This window comes from Cyanistes caeruleus, chromosome 2, assembly GCF_971803275.1.
Source record: "Cyanistes caeruleus chromosome 2, bCyaCae1.hap1.1, whole genome shotgun sequence".
Classification (NCBI taxonomy): domain Eukaryota; kingdom Metazoa; phylum Chordata; class Aves; order Passeriformes; family Paridae; genus Cyanistes; species Cyanistes caeruleus.
In genome coordinates, this window is record NC_141702.1 from 44,689,395 (window position 1) to 44,707,932 (window position 18,538).

The 18,538-nt window shown below is 48.6% G+C and overlaps 1 protein-coding gene across 1 annotated transcript; it reads left to right on the forward strand.

Annotated features, from left to right (window-relative positions):
* The first annotated feature begins 347 nt into the window (after positions 1 to 347).
* Positions 348 to 18,253, forward strand: NR2E1 (nuclear receptor subfamily 2 group E member 1). The gene is made up of 9 exons (XM_086876730.1): positions 348 to 632; positions 5,776 to 5,921; positions 6,647 to 6,734; positions 7,021 to 7,256; positions 8,540 to 8,686; positions 13,407 to 13,503; positions 13,889 to 14,038; positions 14,309 to 14,414; positions 16,798 to 18,253. Exons 1-9 carry the CDS (start codon positions 608 to 610, stop codon positions 16,958 to 16,960), a joined length of 1,158 nt encoding a protein of 385 aa, XP_086732856.1. The 5' UTR covers positions 348 to 607; the 3' UTR covers positions 16,961 to 18,253.
* Positions 18,254 to 18,538: the final 285 nt, after the last annotated feature.

Below are 18,538 nucleotides of genomic sequence, written 5' to 3' on the forward strand. Positions count from 1 at the left end.
TTTCTGAGAGGCAGAGACTGCCTCCTCTGACGCCTTTTCCCCCCTTCCATTATTTTTCCAGGCTCTGATCTCCCTGCTTGCTGCACCGAGGCTCTCGGCGCAGAGCCCCGCTCCCTATCCTACCTTCTCCTTCGCCTCATTGTTGTCCTGGCTGCTGTGGCTCTCGCTTGCCTTCCAGGAGCGCGGTGGCGAGCACAGTCGCACCCTCAGCACCCTCCCAGGGTCCCGAGAGCATCTACTCGCAGAGGGGCAGCCGGCGGCCTCCGACTTTGGGTCACTTCGTTGTTTTTTTATTCTTTTTCTTTTTCTTTTTCTTTTTTTTTTTTTTTTGTTTGAATTTTGCTCCGCTTTTCTTTCTTTTTTTTTTTTTTTTTTTTATTCCCCCCCACCTTTCCGCGTCCCCGCAGCGTGTCCCCGTCCCTCGGGAGGACATCGCTGGGGGAGCGGGGCCGCGGCGAGGATGTGCCGGCCCCCGCGGCGGAGCCAGCAGTGAGCACCCAAGGGAGGCACCTGCCCCGCCGAGCAGGGGGGCCCCGGGGGGGCCGCACCGCCTCGCCCCGGAGCCGACACTTCGCCCCGAGTTTAACCACTCCCGGGGGCTTCGAGCATGAGCAAGCCGGCGGGATCAACAAGTGGGTAATAACGCGGTGGAGGCTTCGAGCAGCCTTTCCGAGGCCGGCTGCAGCCTGGCCTGGGGGGCGGGAGGTGGAGGGGAGGGAGAGGAAGGGGAGGGGGGGTTGTGGCTTGGGTTTGCACCCCCCCACACCCCGCGCCCAATTGAAAAAGAAGTGTATATTTCCAACCGGAGTGGCAACGAATATATAGGCTCGGAGTTGCCCCGATGCAGTTTGGGCCTGGGGCTTACAGAAAGCCGCTTTCCAGCTGCGTGCCCCGGCTTTCCGCGCCGGGAACCGGGGCAGGAGCCCGTGGGCAGCGAGCCCCCGGGGAGGCGGCTCCGCCGGCGGCGGGGAGGGGGCTGGTCCCGCCGGGACGCCCGCGGCTGCTTGCGGGTCTCCGATGCTGGGGCGGAGGGGAGAAGGTTTGGTTTTAAAAGGCATTTCGGCGTTGGAGCGTGCTGGTTTTCTCACGGACTTTATGCAATCTTCTGCCACATAATAATTTCTTTTTAAGAGTTTGAAACTCCGGTCACTCAATTACACGGAATCGCGTAAGCGACTCAGTCGAAGGAGGATTTAAATGCAATACTTTGCACACCATTCCCAGTTACAACAAATAATCCTGCAACGAGGAAAGCAGAAACAACTTAAAAGTCACATTTTCCTTAATCCTAAATCCATGCACCTCATAACTGGGGAATTTAAAGCATGACTAACCGCTCTTACAGAATGGCTCAATTCGTATAATCCCAACGGGACTTTCGGAGTTTGTAATATGGACGGAGTCAGTAACAAAGGGGGGAAAAAATACCCAATCCAATTTAATGTCTGACAAGTGATGGATCGGACAGCTATTTCCTCTGCGCTCCGACAGGCTCCCGGGCTTGCGGAGCGGCGGCCGAGGGAGGCAAAGCCGGGAGGGACCGCAGCGGTACCTGCCACCGCCGCCCCCCGCCAGCACCGCGGCCTTCGCCTCGCCGCTGCCTTCCATTACTTTGACCCGAGTCCGCCCTTTGTCCGCGGGGGCCGGGAAGCCTGGGAGGAGGGAGGGAGGGAGGGAGGGCCGGGGGCAGTCGGGGGCCGAGGCGCGGAGGGCACGCGTGGAGGAGGCGGGCGGCGCGGAGCCCCGGAGCTGCGGCCGAGCTGCGGCCGCCGAGGCGTCGCTCGTTTGTCCCCTTCCTCGGTGGGGCTGAGTGCGGCGTCCTTTTACCCCAGCCCCGAGAGGGAGAAAATAAAAATGTAGTGGAAGTACTAAGGTAGTAACTGGCGAAGGGGATGGGGGCTAAAAAGCCTGCGGCGGCCGGGGCTGCTTCGGCCGGCTGTGCTCCCTAGGTTGCCCGGGAAGCGTGAGGCAGCCGGAGCGGGATCGGGCCCGTGAGGCAGCCGGAGCGGGATCGGGCCCGTGGGCAGCCGCTCCGGGACGTTGTCGGGGCTCCTGGCAGGTTTCTGAGTGACCAGGAAAGGTCGGGAAGGACCGAGGAGTGTCGTCCCCAAAGGGCGGCGGAGCTTCTCCCGGAGACATTTTGCGGAGGTGAAAATCCGCCAGGCTGGATCGCACCTCCGGCCCCAGGGCGCTGAGCGACCCCCGGCCACCGCCGCTGCTTTCACCGGTGACCCCCTGACCCCTGGGGACCTCCCGAAAGGGACCCCCACGCCCGACTCAGTCAAACCCACGGGGATGGGGGCAGGCTGGGTCTGCTCAGCGCCGGGGCCCGAGCCCAGGCGGCCTCTGCAGCGCATGCAAAAGCCCGAGCAGCTGTCCCGGGCCCTGGGCGCTCGTCCCGGGGGTCCTGAGGGGCTCCCGGGCAAGGGGACTGCGGCTTGGCTTTTCTGCCCGCCGGTGGGCGCCCGGCGATGTCAGCTGCCACGTCTGCCTGGGTGGTAACAAGACCCCATCCCGCCGTCCTCTGAGCCCAGACTAACTTCTTTCAACAGCCTCTGATGGTAATTACAGTAATCGGGGCTGCCATATATCCTTTAAGCAATTATGGCACACAAAAAAAGCCCCCAAGGACCCCCTGTCGTGGGATGTTCAAAACGGTTTCCCTGCTGAACAGAAATCCCATTTTCTTAGCGCTAAAACTTCTGAGACGAAGCGGTACCTCGGGGAACCGGAGCGCTTTTAAACAGAGTTAATCAGTTATCGCATGACCCCGTGTCAAGCTTACATTTTTCCCTTCCCACCCCCCGCCCTGCCTCTTACCCGTCTACTTATTTCATATTTTGTCCTGCACGAAAGTTTTCTCATAACAGCCCCCGCGGGGCAGTGCTGGGGGTTTGGGGGGATGGAGGGGGGTGGGCAGAGCTCGGCGGGACGGGGCGGCCCCGCAAAGGCGCCACGCGGGGGGCTCCAGCCGCTCCCTCCGCCGTGCCCCCATCCCCGTCCTCCGCCTCGCCGGGGCCCACGGAGCTGAGCAGAGCGGCCACGCTGCTCCGGCGGCTGGAAACGCGCTTATGTGCGTTTGGTGAGGTGCTCCAGGTGCTCGCGATTTATAGCAGGAATACGGGGACGTGCGAGGAATATATGGGCCATATGTTTACGTGCATGGTGTGGATAGGTACATGCATAGTCCGTAGGATTTTCTTTTTTCTTTTTTTTCCAAAGCGGCTCCCAAACTTAAAATCTGTGTGGGGAAAACTAACGCAAGTTTCTTTCTTCTCCAGTGGCCGGCTTCAGCGCCGGCAGAGCAGAGCCGGCCGCCCCGCAGCTCAGGCCGGCCGGAGAAGCGGGGACCCGGTGGCTGCGGTGCCCCGGGAGGGTGGCGGTCACACTGCGGGCCCGGCTGCACCACCGAAGCCCCGACCCGCTGCCCCGGGAAGGGGAGCGGACGGGGCTCTTGGCGCCGGGAGCGGCGGTGGGACGGGGTGCCCGGCACCGGGATGCTCCACCGCTGCACGTACCGCTCCAGTGTCTCTCCCCCCACCCCCAGCCTGCCCCTCCTCCTCCTTTGTGTGCGTGCGTGTGGATCCTCTCTCTCCCCGTGGATGCTAAGGACTGGAGAGGGAAGTCGGGCGCTTTCCCCCGTTTGCATTGTGCGATATCCGAATTCCCATGCTACACTTTTTGACGGGTCACTGGTGCCCCAATAGGCAGGTGGCAAGGAGGGCTTGTAATTACACACTCCCAGAAACCGTGCCTTGGCCTCAGCCCTCCTCACGGGCGCCTACCTGCAGCTCCAAAGCCGAGGTTTGCTCGCAGGCAGTGGTGCGGGGGGGCATCCTTCAGCTGCGCTCCTTATTAATTGCGCAAAAGTTTTCTATTCTTTAACCTCTCTCCCCCCCTCCCACCTTCCCTCCCTCCGCCACCCCTCCCTCTCGCAGTCCCTAACCTAATCCCCGTCCCTCTCGCCGTGTTGTGTATAGCAGCTGTCGGGTTTCATTTAGGGGAGAAGCTGGCAGCTTGTGCTCATTGGAGGCAGTCAAACGAGTTTCAATGGGCAAAATCATTAAGTTAACACTTTATCTAATGTCCCTATTGTCTGCCAGCAGGCATTGTCTTAGAGCCTTAGCGCAGACATGTCTGAAAGTATCTCGGAGTCCTAAATTCTCTAGGGAGCGAGAGGAGCCCCTGCGGCCTGTTTCCATTGCCCCCTTCCCACCCCCCAGCACCGCTCCGCACGCCGCCGCTTTTCCCTCTCCAGCCTTCATCCTCACCCACCCGTAGCCGGGACTCTCCCTGAACAACTTCCAAACAAATATAGTAGCCCCGAGAGCCCTCCATTAGAGTTTGGAGATCAAGGTTTGGTGAGAGGGACTGAATTTCTAACTTAAGTTCTGATAGAAGGGAGGAAGGCTGCTTGAGGCAGAGGGAAAAAAGAGAAGAGAAGAGAAGAGAAGAGAAGAGAAGAGAAGAGAAGAGAAGAGAAGAGAAGAGAAGAGAAGAGAAGAGAAGAGAAGAGAAGAGAAGAGAAGAGAAGAGAAGAGAAGAGAAGAGAAGAGAAGAGAAGAGAAGAGAAGAGAAGAGAAGAGAAGAGAAGAGAAGAGAAAAAAACAAGAAAAAGAAAAAGAAAAACTAAAAGGAGAAAAAAAGAAAAAAGAAAAAGAAAACAAGGAAAGGAAAGAAAATAAAAACAAACAAGGAAAAGAAAAACTAAAAGAAAAAGAAAAGAAAAAATAAAAGGAAAAAGATAAAGAAAACAAGGGAAAGGAAGAGAAAAACGACAATAAGAAGAAAGAAAAAGAAAAAGAAAAAGAAAAAGAAAAAGAAAAAGAAAAAGAAAAAGAAAAAGAAAAAGAAAAAGAAAAAGAAAAAGAAAAAGAAAAAGAAAAAGAAAAAGAAAAAGAAAAAGAAAAAGAAAAAGAAAAAGAAAAAGAAAAAGAAAAAGAAAAAGGAAAAGGAAAAGAAAAAGAAAAAGCAGAAGAAAGAAGGAAAAACCGGAGAAAAGGCAGAAGCTGAGCGGGATTTTGGCGGGTTTCTTGAACCGGGCTGCAGTAGCCTGTGTACGAGTTTTTACATCTCCCTGAGAGCATTTGCAATTCTAGTCAAAGCCGGTGCGAAAGCAGCGGCCGGCGGAGCGGGGGCTGCGGGCGAGGCGGAGCGGAGCGGGACCGAGGGGCACTGCCCGCCCGCCAGGCTCACAGGTCCGCTGACTCCTCCGTGCACAAAACGGAGACAGAAAGTTTTGATGCAGGTTTTGGGGTGAAGAAAATAGCACGCCTTCTCTGCGGCGAAAATCAACCCCCTTTCGCAAGGGTTGCTAGTGGGGAGAGGAGGTTACTTGGCTTCCCGGTCATTTTATTTTGTTTTGGTTTGATTTCTTATGTGCATCGGTCTCCTGACTGCTGTCCTGCCCAGGGAAAGTGCTGTCCTCTGTTTGCCGAGCGCCAGAAAGCGAGGGAAACACATATCCCCCCCCTCACCAAACCCCCCGAATTCCCTCCCCTCCCCCCTCATCCTCACATCTTGCAGGCAAGACTGCTGCTCCCGCTGCTGTAATCTTCCCTTCCAAAATGGGTCTTGGCGATTATAGAAGATCCAAATAAACTTAGCGGGGCATGAATAATGCTCATTGTAGAAAACTGACACTTGCTCAAGGAAAAGAAAGTTGGCTATAAAATCACTTCATTATTTGCTTGTACTGCGGCTCTGGGGCTAATCCCTCCGGAGGTCAGATTGCTGAGCGCTCTCTCTCTCCCTCTTTCGCTTCTCTGCTTTCAGGTCGCATTTTAGACATCCCTTGCAAAGTGTGTGGGGACCGCAGCTCCGGGAAGCACTATGGGGTTTACGCCTGCGATGGGTGCTCGGGATTTTTCAAGCGGAGCATCAGGAGGAATAGGACCTATGTTTGCAAATCAGGAAATCAGGTACCAGCCGCAGCCTAGCCCCCTCGCCGCCTGCACTCGCTACCCTGGATTTCCCTAGGGGCCCGCATTGCCCTTTCCCCACCAGCAGAGAGACACCCGCAGCGAGATGCAGCAGCCACGCAGCCTCACCCTCCCTTCCCAGGGGGTGCCGGCCCGAGGCCGGGCGCTGGGTGCCCCAGCCCGCCTCCCCCCGGCACTTCCCCCAGCCCCAGCCCCCCGGAGAGGATGGGGGAGATGCGCAGGGAGAAGGAAGGATGCGGGCGTGGGGAGGGCACAGCCAGCACCCCGCCTGGCTATGGGAGGACAGAGAGGGGCGGCCTCCGGGGAAGCCTCAGCACAGCCAGGGGATGGACAGCCGTGGGTTTACAGCCGGCGTGTCGTGCCCGCGCCCAGGTGGAGGCAGCCCCGCTTTTCCCCTTCCTGCTCCGGCTTCTCTCCTTCCCACTGCCGGAGCGTCCCCGCGGGGATGCGAGCCTGGGAGCGCGGAGGGATGCGCGGTGTAGCGGGGAGCCCCGAGGGGGCGGCGCCGCCGTCGCTGTCTCGGGTGCTGAAGGCGGCCCCGGCCCGCCCCGCCCGGCCCGCCCTGGCCCGGGGCCGAGCACCTGGCCCGGCCCGGCCCGGCCCGGCCCGGCGCACGCAGGGGCCGCCCCTCCGCGGGGCCAGAGCCCGGGGCCGGCGGGGTGGGCGCGCTGCTGCCCCCGGCCCGACGGCTGGCTGTGTTGCAGGGAGGTTGCCCGGTGGACAAGACGCACAGGAACCAGTGCCGAGCCTGCCGGCTGAAGAAGTGCTTGGAGGTCAACATGAACAAAGATGGTACCTGCTCCCCCCTCTCCCGGGGCTGGGGTGGCCGGGAGGCAGGAGGGAGCTGCTCTGAACCGAGGAGCGCAGTGTCACTCCGGTGTCTCCTTGGCCCGGCCACTAATGACCCTCCCATCCTGCGGCAGCCCTCAGACGCTTCTCCCCAGACCTCTCGGGCGGGGTGGGGCACGGGGCTGGCCTCAGAAAATGGCAGCGAGGGAGGAAAGCCCGGTCGAGCGGTGCGGGGCACCCAGTGCGGATCCCCGAGGTGACCCCCTCGCCTCTCTTTGATGCCCCACAGCCGTGCAGCACGAGCGGGGCCCCCGGACGTCGACGATACGGAAGCAGGTGGCTCTCTACTTCCGTGGGCACAAGGAGGAGAGCGGCGGAGCCCCGCACTTCCCCGCTGCCGCCCTGCCGGCGCCCGCCTTCTTCACCGCCGTCTCCCAGCTGGAGCCCCATGGCCTGGAGCTGGCCGCTGTCACCGGCACCCCGGAGAGACAGGCTCTGGTGGGCCTGGCACAGCCCACCCCTAAGGTCAGCCACTGCCCTGGCCCCCGGCGGGCTGCAAACCTTGCTGCTGAGGTGCCTGCAACCTGTCGGCTCCTTCCTTCCTCTGGGATAGACGTGGCAAACAGCAAGGCTTGAAACTTTGTGGGTTGTGGTGGGGTTTTGTTACATCCCTAAAAGCTGTGAGGATATGAGGTGCAATGCCTTCTGGAGAAGGTATGTGCAGCAGGACCAGAGGGTAACCTGCTCCATACAAACCCTGTCTCTCATACATTCTTATACCTTCATGGATGCAGAAATGGGATGGAGCCCATCCAGTTTTAAACCTTGTTTCACAAGGAATACAGTCCCTGTGAATGAGTTTTCTTCAGAGAAATGCCAATCTGCACAGTGGTATAGTTCAGAAAGTACTTTGTGTACTGACCAAAGCCTGCAGCTTGTCCCCACAGACACAAACCCCACACTTGGCTAAGCTGGCTCTCTGCACTTCTTGGCTGTGACGTTTCCTAAGCAGCCCGGTGCAAGCACTGCTGTGGCCTCAACTGCACAGGAATTAGCTGCAAGGCTATGATTTTCATTAGCCCATTTGCAAAATGTTGTTTAGCACTTATGATGGGTTCTGCCAAGCTACCTACGAGCACTTTTTAAGTACTTTCTTAAATAGTTCTGCATTTTCAGAGCTGGTCATAACATAAACATGGTCACAACATACAGTTTTAAGTGGTAATTTTGAAAAATGTTGAATCAGAAATTATTTGGCAAGAATATGTCGCACACACTTGAAAACATAACTCCATTCAAACCCTACACAGCCTCTAGATAGTTTTGCCTAGCTCTGTGCATCTATTAACAACCTGTTGCAGTCAGGGAACAAGATGAAGGTTTAGGCTAAATTAATATTTACTGCTTTGCTGAGCAGGGCTGGAATGCTAAATCAGCTTCTGAAGAAAGGTTACAAACTACATGTTGTTAATCAAATTTTTATTCTTCTAACTCTGCTATCAAGAGGTGTGCTATTGTGTAACAGAGTAAAGCATGACACAATATTTTGATACACTTTTTCCCCCCTGATGTAATAATTTCATTCTCCTTTCAACTTCCTGCTCTGAACTAGTACAGTTCATCCACATGGATGAGCAGCAAGGAGCAGTTTGGAGTGAACCCACTGCAAGCAATGCCCTCTGCTTGCAGAACACGAGAGTGCACACTCTGTATTGGGCATGAGCAGGAACACTGAATGTAGGGGGGAGGAAGACCAGGCTGCCTTGGTGACATGGCATGAAATGGCTTTATTTTCTCTTTGACATTAGTACCCACATGAAGTCAACGGTACCCCCATGTATCTCTACGAAGTGGCCACTGAATCCGTCTGCGAGTCAGCAGCCAGACTTCTGTTCATGAGCATCAAGTGGGCCAAAAGTGTCCCAGCCTTCTCCACCTTGTCCTTACAAGACCAGGTAAGGCACTGGCAGCAGGAGTGGCATCGGCCTGGCCTGCCTGTTAAAGAAGGCTCAGACTTCACATTGGGTCCCAAACTTCCAGCCCTAGACCTTGAAATCCGTAATGGACTTCAGCAGCCCTGAAGTTCAGTGCAGAGTTTCAGTCTGTCCCTGAAAACCAGGCAGTGATTTAGAAACGGCTTTCCTCCAACTTTTATCTCATGAAACAAGTGAAAATCAAGCCAGGAAAAAGAAATCTAACATAAAACAAATATTATAGAAGGACAAGTGCTAGAGGAGAAATCACTGCGCTGCAGACCAAATGTAGCATGCCCAAACTGCTTTTCTACTTGTAGGACAACTTTTCCTTCCATAAAATGGGGAACACTATCTCACTTTGCTATTTTGGGATGAGAAATGCTTAGTTCAGTTTATGGTCTCAGGATATGACTGAGGCTGTTTCTGAAGACCTGTTCTCCTCCTTCTCATCCTCTACCAGTTCTTCCTCCTCCTCCCAGTCCCCTCATTCTCCTCTTCCTTTCTCCTACTCCTCCTCTTCTTTTCTCCTCTCAACTGTTTACACAGCCAACATTTTTCCTTATTCACCTTGGCTTACAATTACATCAACATGGTGGAAGCAGTATTTGGCCACCACCCAATATTTTTTACCATTAATTAAAATCTTCCCTAATATGTTTTGTTTTCCTCTATGGTAATTTGCCTTTGCCTCAAGTAAATCGTAGGTGAACCGTACAAGATGAAACAATTTCTTAATGACTTGATTCTTGATGAGAACTCAGTGTGCTTTGTATAATGCACCAATTTTTAAAAAAGTAATCAGATAATTGTAAAATGGAAGGGTGGAAATCTACACAAAGCTCCAATCAAAAAAGACCTCTAATACTTTGATATGATTGAGCTCATTTACCAAAATGGTAACTAGAAAAGCTGTGCCATAGATAGATGTTACATAGCAGTTGTCAGAGAAACTAATTCCTCTCCCCAGAAGCACATTACAAGTGTTACAGCTGATATGCAAATATGTATTTTGAACTAAAAGAAAAGAGCTTACTAGGAAACCAATAGTGTTTTCAATCTAAAGGTAAATAATGATGGTCACAATGTGTTATAAAGCTAAGGTATATAAAAATGCTCATTTTCTAGCACCAAACCTATGTTTTGAAATCCTTGTTGTGAAATTAGATAAAGAGGAATGCTGCTCAGCTCCACCTGCAGTCCTGCTACACAGTGAGGGTGAGAGGAGTGATGGGACAGGGCCTGGAAGGTCACACATGCCAGTAGGAAGGCAACAATCCCAGTGTGGCATCCTGCTGCTCTCTAATCCTGTCTTCTGCTGCCACTAGTCCTGCGGAACACTGGGTCTGTCACAGTGAGCAACCAAAGAAACGGGCTCAAGTGCCAGGGACGAGAAGCAGGTGAGCTGCTCCAGCAGCAGCCCCAGCACACAGGAGGAGACTGAGTCCATCTCTAGACCAGTGATGTCCACAGGAGGCTCCCTAGGCAAAGGGTTTAGCTGACACAATAGGGAGGCATTTCCCACAGTATCATCTCTGTTAGTGTGCGGAGGAGGAGGTGGCACCAGGGTGTGGGAGCAGGGGAAATCCCCATGGCATGTGATCAAGTATGCCTCAAACAGCACGGCCTGTTTATCTACCATGGACACCACAGTGCTCCCATTAAATGACCCACTACCTCTTTCACTTTCATAGCAGGGACTAATCTTAGAGAATAACTTTAGGAACTCAGCCTTTCCTTAATATCACTCTCACTTGCTGTACCTCATTGCAAGTCAGCTTCCTCAAAACTCAGAGCTGCTTAGCTCAAAAGCTTTGATTTGTGTCTTTCTGCATGATTCTTCTGTCATACTTAGGAGAGCTGGAGAAGAAATAATTCTGATTTTAATCACCTTATTTCATGAATAATCATACAGTTGATTTTTATAACATTGCTATTGCTTTATTTAATTTGACAATGGCCCAGCTGTAAATGTCTGCATTTCTCTTTTGGTATCCCTGACATCTGGCTGAGGAGAGACTAAAATCTCTTCCTGAATTTTGCTTTTTTTTGGTGTTCTTCTGAAAAGGCAAGTGCACTGTAATTTCAGGACTCTGGGGTGGTTTTATCTTGAAGGCAGGGAAATAAATAGAAACCAATTTGCTGATAAAACACAAGTCTGAGCATTGCTGCACTGCGTACCTCTGGTAAAACAGGGGCTGTGTCCCTTCCCTACATTCATACAGATAACTCCATCATAACCAGAAACCACACAACAAAAAATGTCATGCTTCTAGTTCTGCTGGCCTGCACCTGCCCACGTTATCTGTGAGACAGGCTGGCCCAATGCAGGTCACCAACAAAAGGTCACACTAAGGATGGGGTTGGTTAAGAAGCAAAACCAGTTATTCAGAAAGCCTGGTGTTTGTTGATTCTTTGAAGAACGAGGGCTGAGTATGACTTCAACATGAATTATTTTAATTGGTGGTTTTACAGACTTATGCATAGGCATGAAGAAAGGGTTAGCTATTGGAATAGTCTCTTATTTCTAAAGTCTTCTAACTTTAAAACTCGGTGGGAAAGAAAATATGAAATTGATATCTTCCAGGAACCAGCATTCATTACCATTGTATCTGCATGAATGAATGACAAAAGAAGTTTTACAAAAGCAAATGAAAGGCTGGCAAATCATTTCCTATGTCACACAGACACCTGTGCATCCATCAGGTGGAATTATCCAGAGGAGGGGCTGGGTTTGCAGACTGCAGTGGTTAGGAAACTTAAGAGTAGATTCATCTGCTCTCAGAAGAAAGCTGAGATGGGCACCACACTCTAGACACAGCAACCCCTCCCCATCTCCATTTCAGGCAATAATCTGGGCAGGTTTTGGTACTGTAAAATCCAATGTAAATGTTCCAAACAGCAACTGTATGCAGAGACACGAGTACCTTCCTGTCACGATTTCCTTAGATTATGGAGAAATTCTGCAAAGCACACAGGGCAGAAAGGCATAAAATGGACATAATGCTGCTGTGAAAAGTTGAGAACAGAGACAGAATTCTTCCTTCCATTCAGATTGGAACAGGGTGGTTTAAAACTTGTAATCATGGAATCACAGGAGGGGTCAGGTTGGAAGGGATTACATCCGGTCCGACCTCCCTGCTCAAGCAGGGTCATCCCAGAGCACATGGCACAGGACTGTGTCCAGGCAGTTCTTGAATATCTCCAGTGAAGGAGACTCCACACAATCACTTTGGGTAACCTGTTCCAGTGCTTGGTGCACAGTAAAGTTTTTCCTCATATTCAGGTGGAATTTCCTGTGCAGTTTCTGTCCATTGGTTCATGTCCTAGTGGTTGGCAACAGGTAGCACTGTCCTGAACAGCAATATTGCTAAGAGTTTGCACATAGATGAAAGATTTGCTTTTACTGATGCTTTCTGCAACACTTACTGTTTTCACATATCTGATTCCAAGGATATCATTATTAATTTTGTACAGCATCTTTTTTTACTTTGTTCTTCTTTACTGACTCTTTACATACTTAAAATATCCTCCTTCCTCTTTTCCTAAGAAGCTAAGCTGCTGATAATTTCAGGGACCATAGCAATATTAATGATTGCAGGTTTTGGGGTTTGGTTTGGTGGCTTCATTTTTTTTCTGCTTGAGTTTTGGGCAATCTGCTTTTACTGCATGGAGCTGCTGCTGGAAGATACCTTCTGAGCCCTTCAAACCTCTCCCACCCTATTGTGTGACACAAGGTCCCAGCAACATGTACACACCACCACATCCCTTTTGCTATGAACTTCAGCTGAACCAGAGGTCCTCCAAACCTCTCTTAAGAGTTGGTCTGGGCTAACAATCTAGATGTATAGATGTCTGTTCTGGCTTTGACAATCTGCATTTCCAGAAGTCTTGTCTCCTCTTCAGATGCACCACTGCCTCTTCAGGGAAATCACAAGCATTGCCTGAGAGAAAACAGAGAAAAACACATCCTCCATACAGCCATGCAATGTGCAAAAGCTGCAGAGAACTAGCAATGCTGTCAGTGTAGGTGCCTGGATATTTGAATCTCTGAAAGGAAACAGCTCTTAGTGCCTGGAATTTCTGAGTGATTTTAAGCAAAAAAGCAGAAAAACATGTATGTGACACTGAAAAATTGTTTGTGTGTCCAGATGCTGTGCTTGACAGATCTAGAGACTGGCTTAGTAAGAAAGGGGTTATAAGATGGATGTGTGCCCTAAAGCACTGCTCCCTACACCGATGCAGGATGTTATCCAGGCTTTTCTTCACAAAATTCTCCCTTCCTGATGGAAAGGAGTGTAATCCCCAGAGAGCAAGAAGAAAGCACTCATCCAACCTGTCCTAGAACAGCTGCATAAGTGCTGAGGGGGAGGAGAAGAGAACCCATACCATGCTGAGAAAGCAAGTATGTTCATGTTGTGAGCAAATGCTCTGGGAAAAAGAGTTCTCACTCTCTTTCTCTTCCCTTTTGGTCCACAACATGGTGCACAGCGAGCCAACCCTCAGTGTTTTTCTACAATGCATAGACTTATTTCTAGACACCTTCTCAAAAGGCTAAGAGAAGAGTTAATGAATGCTGTGGGGGAAATACCATGACAGGCATTTAAAGTAGTTTTTAAAATAACAGAAATTTACATATTTAAATTGTTTATAAATCTATAAATTATACACTATGTTATATTGTACATCTATTGTATGACAGCTGATGCTTTTGGAAGATGCTTGGAGAGAACTGTTTGTTCTAGGAATAGCACAATGGGCCATTCCAGTTGATGCTAACACTCTACTGGCTGTATCTGGTAAGAATTGCACAATTTAATGACTTTGTTACAAAAATTACCATAAAAATACATTACTGAAAAAAGAACAACATGTAAAGAATAACAAATTCTTACTGAACAATAGAGCATACCTGTCATTTATAAATCTATATTTAAATGCAAATAATGTTGTTTTGTTGTATTCATGACTGCTTGAATTGTCATTTAAATGCAAATTACTGTGTTTGTTATCATCCAAGAGAAGATTTTATATTAACTTTCATACAATATAGTCAGTTTACATGGAACCAGATAGACAAGTGTGACAATAGAGAGGACATTGATACAGAGGATTTTGTCAGAAATCAATATAAAATAAAGCAAATGCCTTTAATATTATTTATTTCATCTGTTTCTGTTTCAGGCATGAACGGTGACAATACAGATTCTCAGAAGCTGAATAAAATTATTTCAGAAATACAGGCTTTACAGGAGGTTGTGGCTAGATTTAGACAACTTCGGCTAGATGCTACTGAATTTGCCTGTCTCAAATGCATTGTCACTTTTAAAGCTGGTAAGCAGAAAGGATCTCTCGTTTGTCTGGGCTGATAACTATGTGGTTGCTGCTTTAAAGTGAAAATGATGTTTTAAACCAGGCATAGCTTTGTATCTCCCAGTAGGTTTTCCAACATTGAATTCCAATAGTCATTGCTGCATTTTGAAAGGGCTGACAGTGGAGTGCTGGGGAACTAATGGGAACATTTAATTTCCATTGATAGCACTAGCTGAACTGTTTTGATCCACCCAAGAGTCAAGCTGAACTAGTAACTGATCTGCTTTCCAGTGCCCACACACAGTGGTTCTGAACTGAGGAGTTTCCGAAATGCTGCTGCCATAGCAGCCCTTCAAGACGAAGCCCAGCTCACTCTGAACAGCTACATTCATACCAGGTCAGTGGTGTCATCTGTCAATGCTTCTGGCAGGTGTAGGGCTAACATCCTCCTCTCGTTGCACGGAAGGTGGCATTTGCACAGACTGAAGTGGGGACCAAGCTGCTATGGAGAGTATAGATTGGCTGTCAGCCTGCTGGGGTTTGGCATTTCCTGATGAAATAGAACCATAGAAAATGTTGGAAAGGATCCTCAAAATCATCCGGTTCAACCATTAACTCTGTCAAGTCCGTCATTAAATCATGTTCCCAAGTGCCACATCTACATGTGTTTTAAATACCTCCAGGGATGATGACTCCACCACTTCCCTGTGCAGCCTGTTCCAATGCTTGACAACCTTTTTGGGAAAGATATTTTTCCCAATATTCAAACTAAATCTCCATTGGTGCAACATGAAGCCATTTCCTCTTGTCTTATTGCTTGTGACTGGGAGCAGGGACCAAAACCCATGTCGCTACAATTTCATTTCAGGTAGAGAGTGATAAAGCCTCCCCCTGCCGTCTTTTTCTTCAGATGGAATAACCCCAACTCCCTTAGCTGTTGCTCTAGACCCTTACCAGCTTCGTTGCTCCTCTTTGGGTGTGCTCCAGCACCTCAGAGTTTTTAAACAAATAGAAAAGTGTTAAAAGGAAAGCTTCTCCTCTGGGAAGTGATACCAGCTGTGCAATACTTTTCAGCTCAGAGGCCTAAATTTTCCTCTACATTTTATTCAATCAAATATCACTAAAAGTGATACTCAAAAAATCGCGTCTCAGAGCAGTATGAGTGCCTTTCACCCACTATGGGAATCTCCAGTTCCCATATAATCTCCTCCATTTCGCAGACACAGAAATCAGGACATAAGGAACTTAAGTGGCTCTTCCAAGATGCTGCCTAGAGTTTGTGCTCAGGTTCAAATGAACTTGTGAATCCCACTGTGGCGCCAGAGCGAAGTCCTTTAGTTGCAGTGGAGGTCCATGAGACTAAAACAGAGATGGAGCAGTGGAAGAGGAACTTTTATACCATTTTTTCCCTCTGAAGCTTTGATTGCCTGTCAGGCAGAAGTCCTATCAGTATCAGAGATTAAATGGCAGCAGTCTCTGAAGCACTTCTATTAGTCTACAGGGAATAGCCTGCACTGGGGATGGGAGTAAAAATGCAAATTCCATCCAGTTATGGCTGCTTCAGAGCAAAAAGAGGAACTGCTGCATAGCAGTCTCTTCCTGTTCTTAAGGAAGGCCTTTTCCATGAAGATTGCTCTCTGGAGTCCTTAAGTGAGATAGGGCCTGTTGAAGAGAGAAGCCAGGAAAGAATACATAGCCACAGCTTCCCTTCCAAGAGAACAACATTTCCACAGCATTTCTGTGTTGCTGGAAGTATTTAGATACTGTGCTAGCCGTTGTATACTGTAAACAATACCCTTTGTAAACAATTCCTTACAAAGGAAAAGTGCAGTCCACTGACTCAGACTCCATTGTGAGAGGGCTTTCAGCTTGTGTGTTTCATCCTTAGGCTTGAATTTACCCTCCTGCCAATGTCACTGCAGTATCACCCCTTTGATCCCAGTGGAGTCACTCTCAACATGATGCAAGGGAGGGCAATCTGGAGAAGCAGCATGTTTCTCCAAACACTACACTTTTCTTTAAGGATAAAAGATTTAGGGAGAAAACTTTTGTAAGCAGAAGTTTGAGAATCACTGTTATAAAGACAGCATAAGCACAGCTAGAAATACACATCCTATGCTGTTTTGGCTTCGAAAGCTGGGAGAAAGGATGGAAAACATCCCATACACACATTACCTGGGGAAAAACACAGCTTCTTTAACAAAAACTTTCCTTACAAATGTCAATTGGTATTCAGTATATCTGCTAACCAAAAGGGGGTAAAGTGATTACCATGACAATCCAGCTAGTCTTAAGCTGTACTTCAAAAAACAGGGTAGTTACTGCAAGTCAAGCTCTTCCCTGAACTGCACTGAGAACATTGCTGTGTGAGGGACACATCAGAGCAGGTCCAGTTTTTGTATTGCTACTGCTCTAGGGGAATGAACAAAGGAGCTAAACAAAACTCAGAAACCTTGTCCTATATTCTGCTGACTGCCCCAGAGTTTTCCTTGGAGTCAACCTTCTTGCTCACACTAGTACAAAACACAGGGTTTTGGCACAGTGTCCTGGGGGGACACAAGTATCCCACTAGATTCTGAGTCATTCCAGACCTTGCAGACTGCCCTTAGGTAGAGGTTATGGGATTTCCTCCCAAATTTGTCTCAAACTGGGACACACAGGTTAGCACCGCCACCATTGCGCAATTCAGCAAATATTGGTCTTTTTCTGTAAAATAAAGTTCTTCCTTCGAAAAAATGCTTTAAAATTTCAACAAAATTCTTTTTCTCTCTGTCTCCCAGGTACCCCACGCAACCCTGTCGTTTTGGAAAACTTCTATTGCTTTTACCAGCTTTACGTTCAATTAGTCCATCTACAATAGAAGAAGTGTTTTTCAAAAAGACCATTGGGAATGTACCAATCACAAGACTGCTTTCAGATATGTACAAATCCAGTGACATATAAATTACCTTAAAATAAACAATCAGGATGGACAGTCTGAGAAGAACTTCTATCTATGGAGAATAAGCCTCAACTAACAAAATCTACAGGAAGCATAAGCCTGGGAATGTTTAGTCCTTAAACTCATTGACAAAAAAATACCCCAGTAGATATGATTCTGCTGCTCTGAACAGAGTGATTTAGATCATGGAGAGAATGCTTTGTTCTATAGAAAAAGTGAAAGTGGTTGGAATTTGGCTGCTATTCCTGTTACTACAGGATGGAGGCAATTCATATGCCAGTCATAGTTAACAAAGACTCTGCTATTCTCTCATTTAACTGGCAGATCTGAGACAAAATGTGAAAGAAGGTACTTTAGGTTGTTCAGTATTTGGAACCGGGTGACCAAACTTGGCTTCTGTTGTAACACAAGATGTGGTGGCCTTCAGAATTGTTTTAAAAGTAGCCTATGTTGGGAAAGTGTTTTTAATATGATAGGCAACATTTGAGATCAAGTTACCAAAACATTGCTTCTGCTATAATACATCATGAAGTGGCCTTCAGAACTGATTAAAAGGTAGCTTATGACGGCAGCTCCATTCTTCCTACAAAATGAACTGGTGATCTTTGACGCGGATGTCACCACAATTTGTTCGGTTAACATCTCAAAGACAGAAGAGCTTTATACATTTCCTCCCCGACCTTCCCTCCTTCTTCCACACACACGGACATACACTCACACACACACATACACACACACACCTGAAAAGAGACAACACAAGAAAGGAAGACTAAAACAGCAAAACCAAATACAATGGAGATGACCGCTTCAGTGATCTGCTGGCTGTCCCGCTGGCACAGTGCTGAAACCAAAGGCAACGGTGGCCAAACTCTTTGTTGATTAAATGTGCAGAGAAATGAAATGACTATAAAAAAATCCATGGAAGGAATTTTATTTCAAAGAAATAAAGGCTGTTGACTGATACACTGCTAACTATTTCCAAAAGTCTCCAATGCCTTTTTAGAAATCTCCAGGTTCTAATTTTGAAGCCTTGTTCGCCTACACCCTCTCACACACACGAACGTTATAAGCTGCTTATTTGATGTATGAAAAATGTAGAAAAAAAACATTTAAAGATAGCTGCTGTACTTTTCAAAATTTGATTTGTTATTAGAAACTAGCACTGAGAAAGATCAGCACTTGAACTATCATAGAATGAGTAAAACTTTTCCTGTACAAAGTGGATTAACCGATTTGTGAAGTTAAAAAGTTGTACTCATTGTATTTACAAAGAATAAAAATATATTGAATTTAAATTACTTTCCACTGTTCTTTTAACTGTTGTCCTTAATCAGCTTCTTCCACTGTCCCCTACTTAACAGGGAATAGAAAAATTCTTTACTAAAATGGATTGCCCTAGATCCTGTGGAGTTTCCATCACAAGAGGTTCTTAAAAACGGGTTAGACAAACATTAAAGGAGTAGCTTAGGTGATCCTGCCTTGTGAGATCCTGCATAGAGCTTTCTGTAACCCAAATAAATACCAGCTGCAAGGTTTTTTTCTCAAGAAGGTGACATGTAGCTTTTGTTGTTTTGCAACAC

Bases quoted from the DNA above. Each gene is read 5' to 3' on its own strand.
- NR2E1 (XM_086876730.1), top strand. From the start codon at position 608: ATGAGCAAGCCGGCGGGATCAACAA. The intron at 7,257-8,539 runs GTCAGCCACTGC...CTTTGACATTAG, and splicing joins TGGCACAGCCCACCCCTAAG to TACCCACATGAAGTCAACGG. The intron at 13,504-13,888 runs GTAAGAATTGCA...TTTCTGTTTCAG, and splicing joins CACTCTACTGGCTGTATCTG to GCATGAACGGTGACAATACA.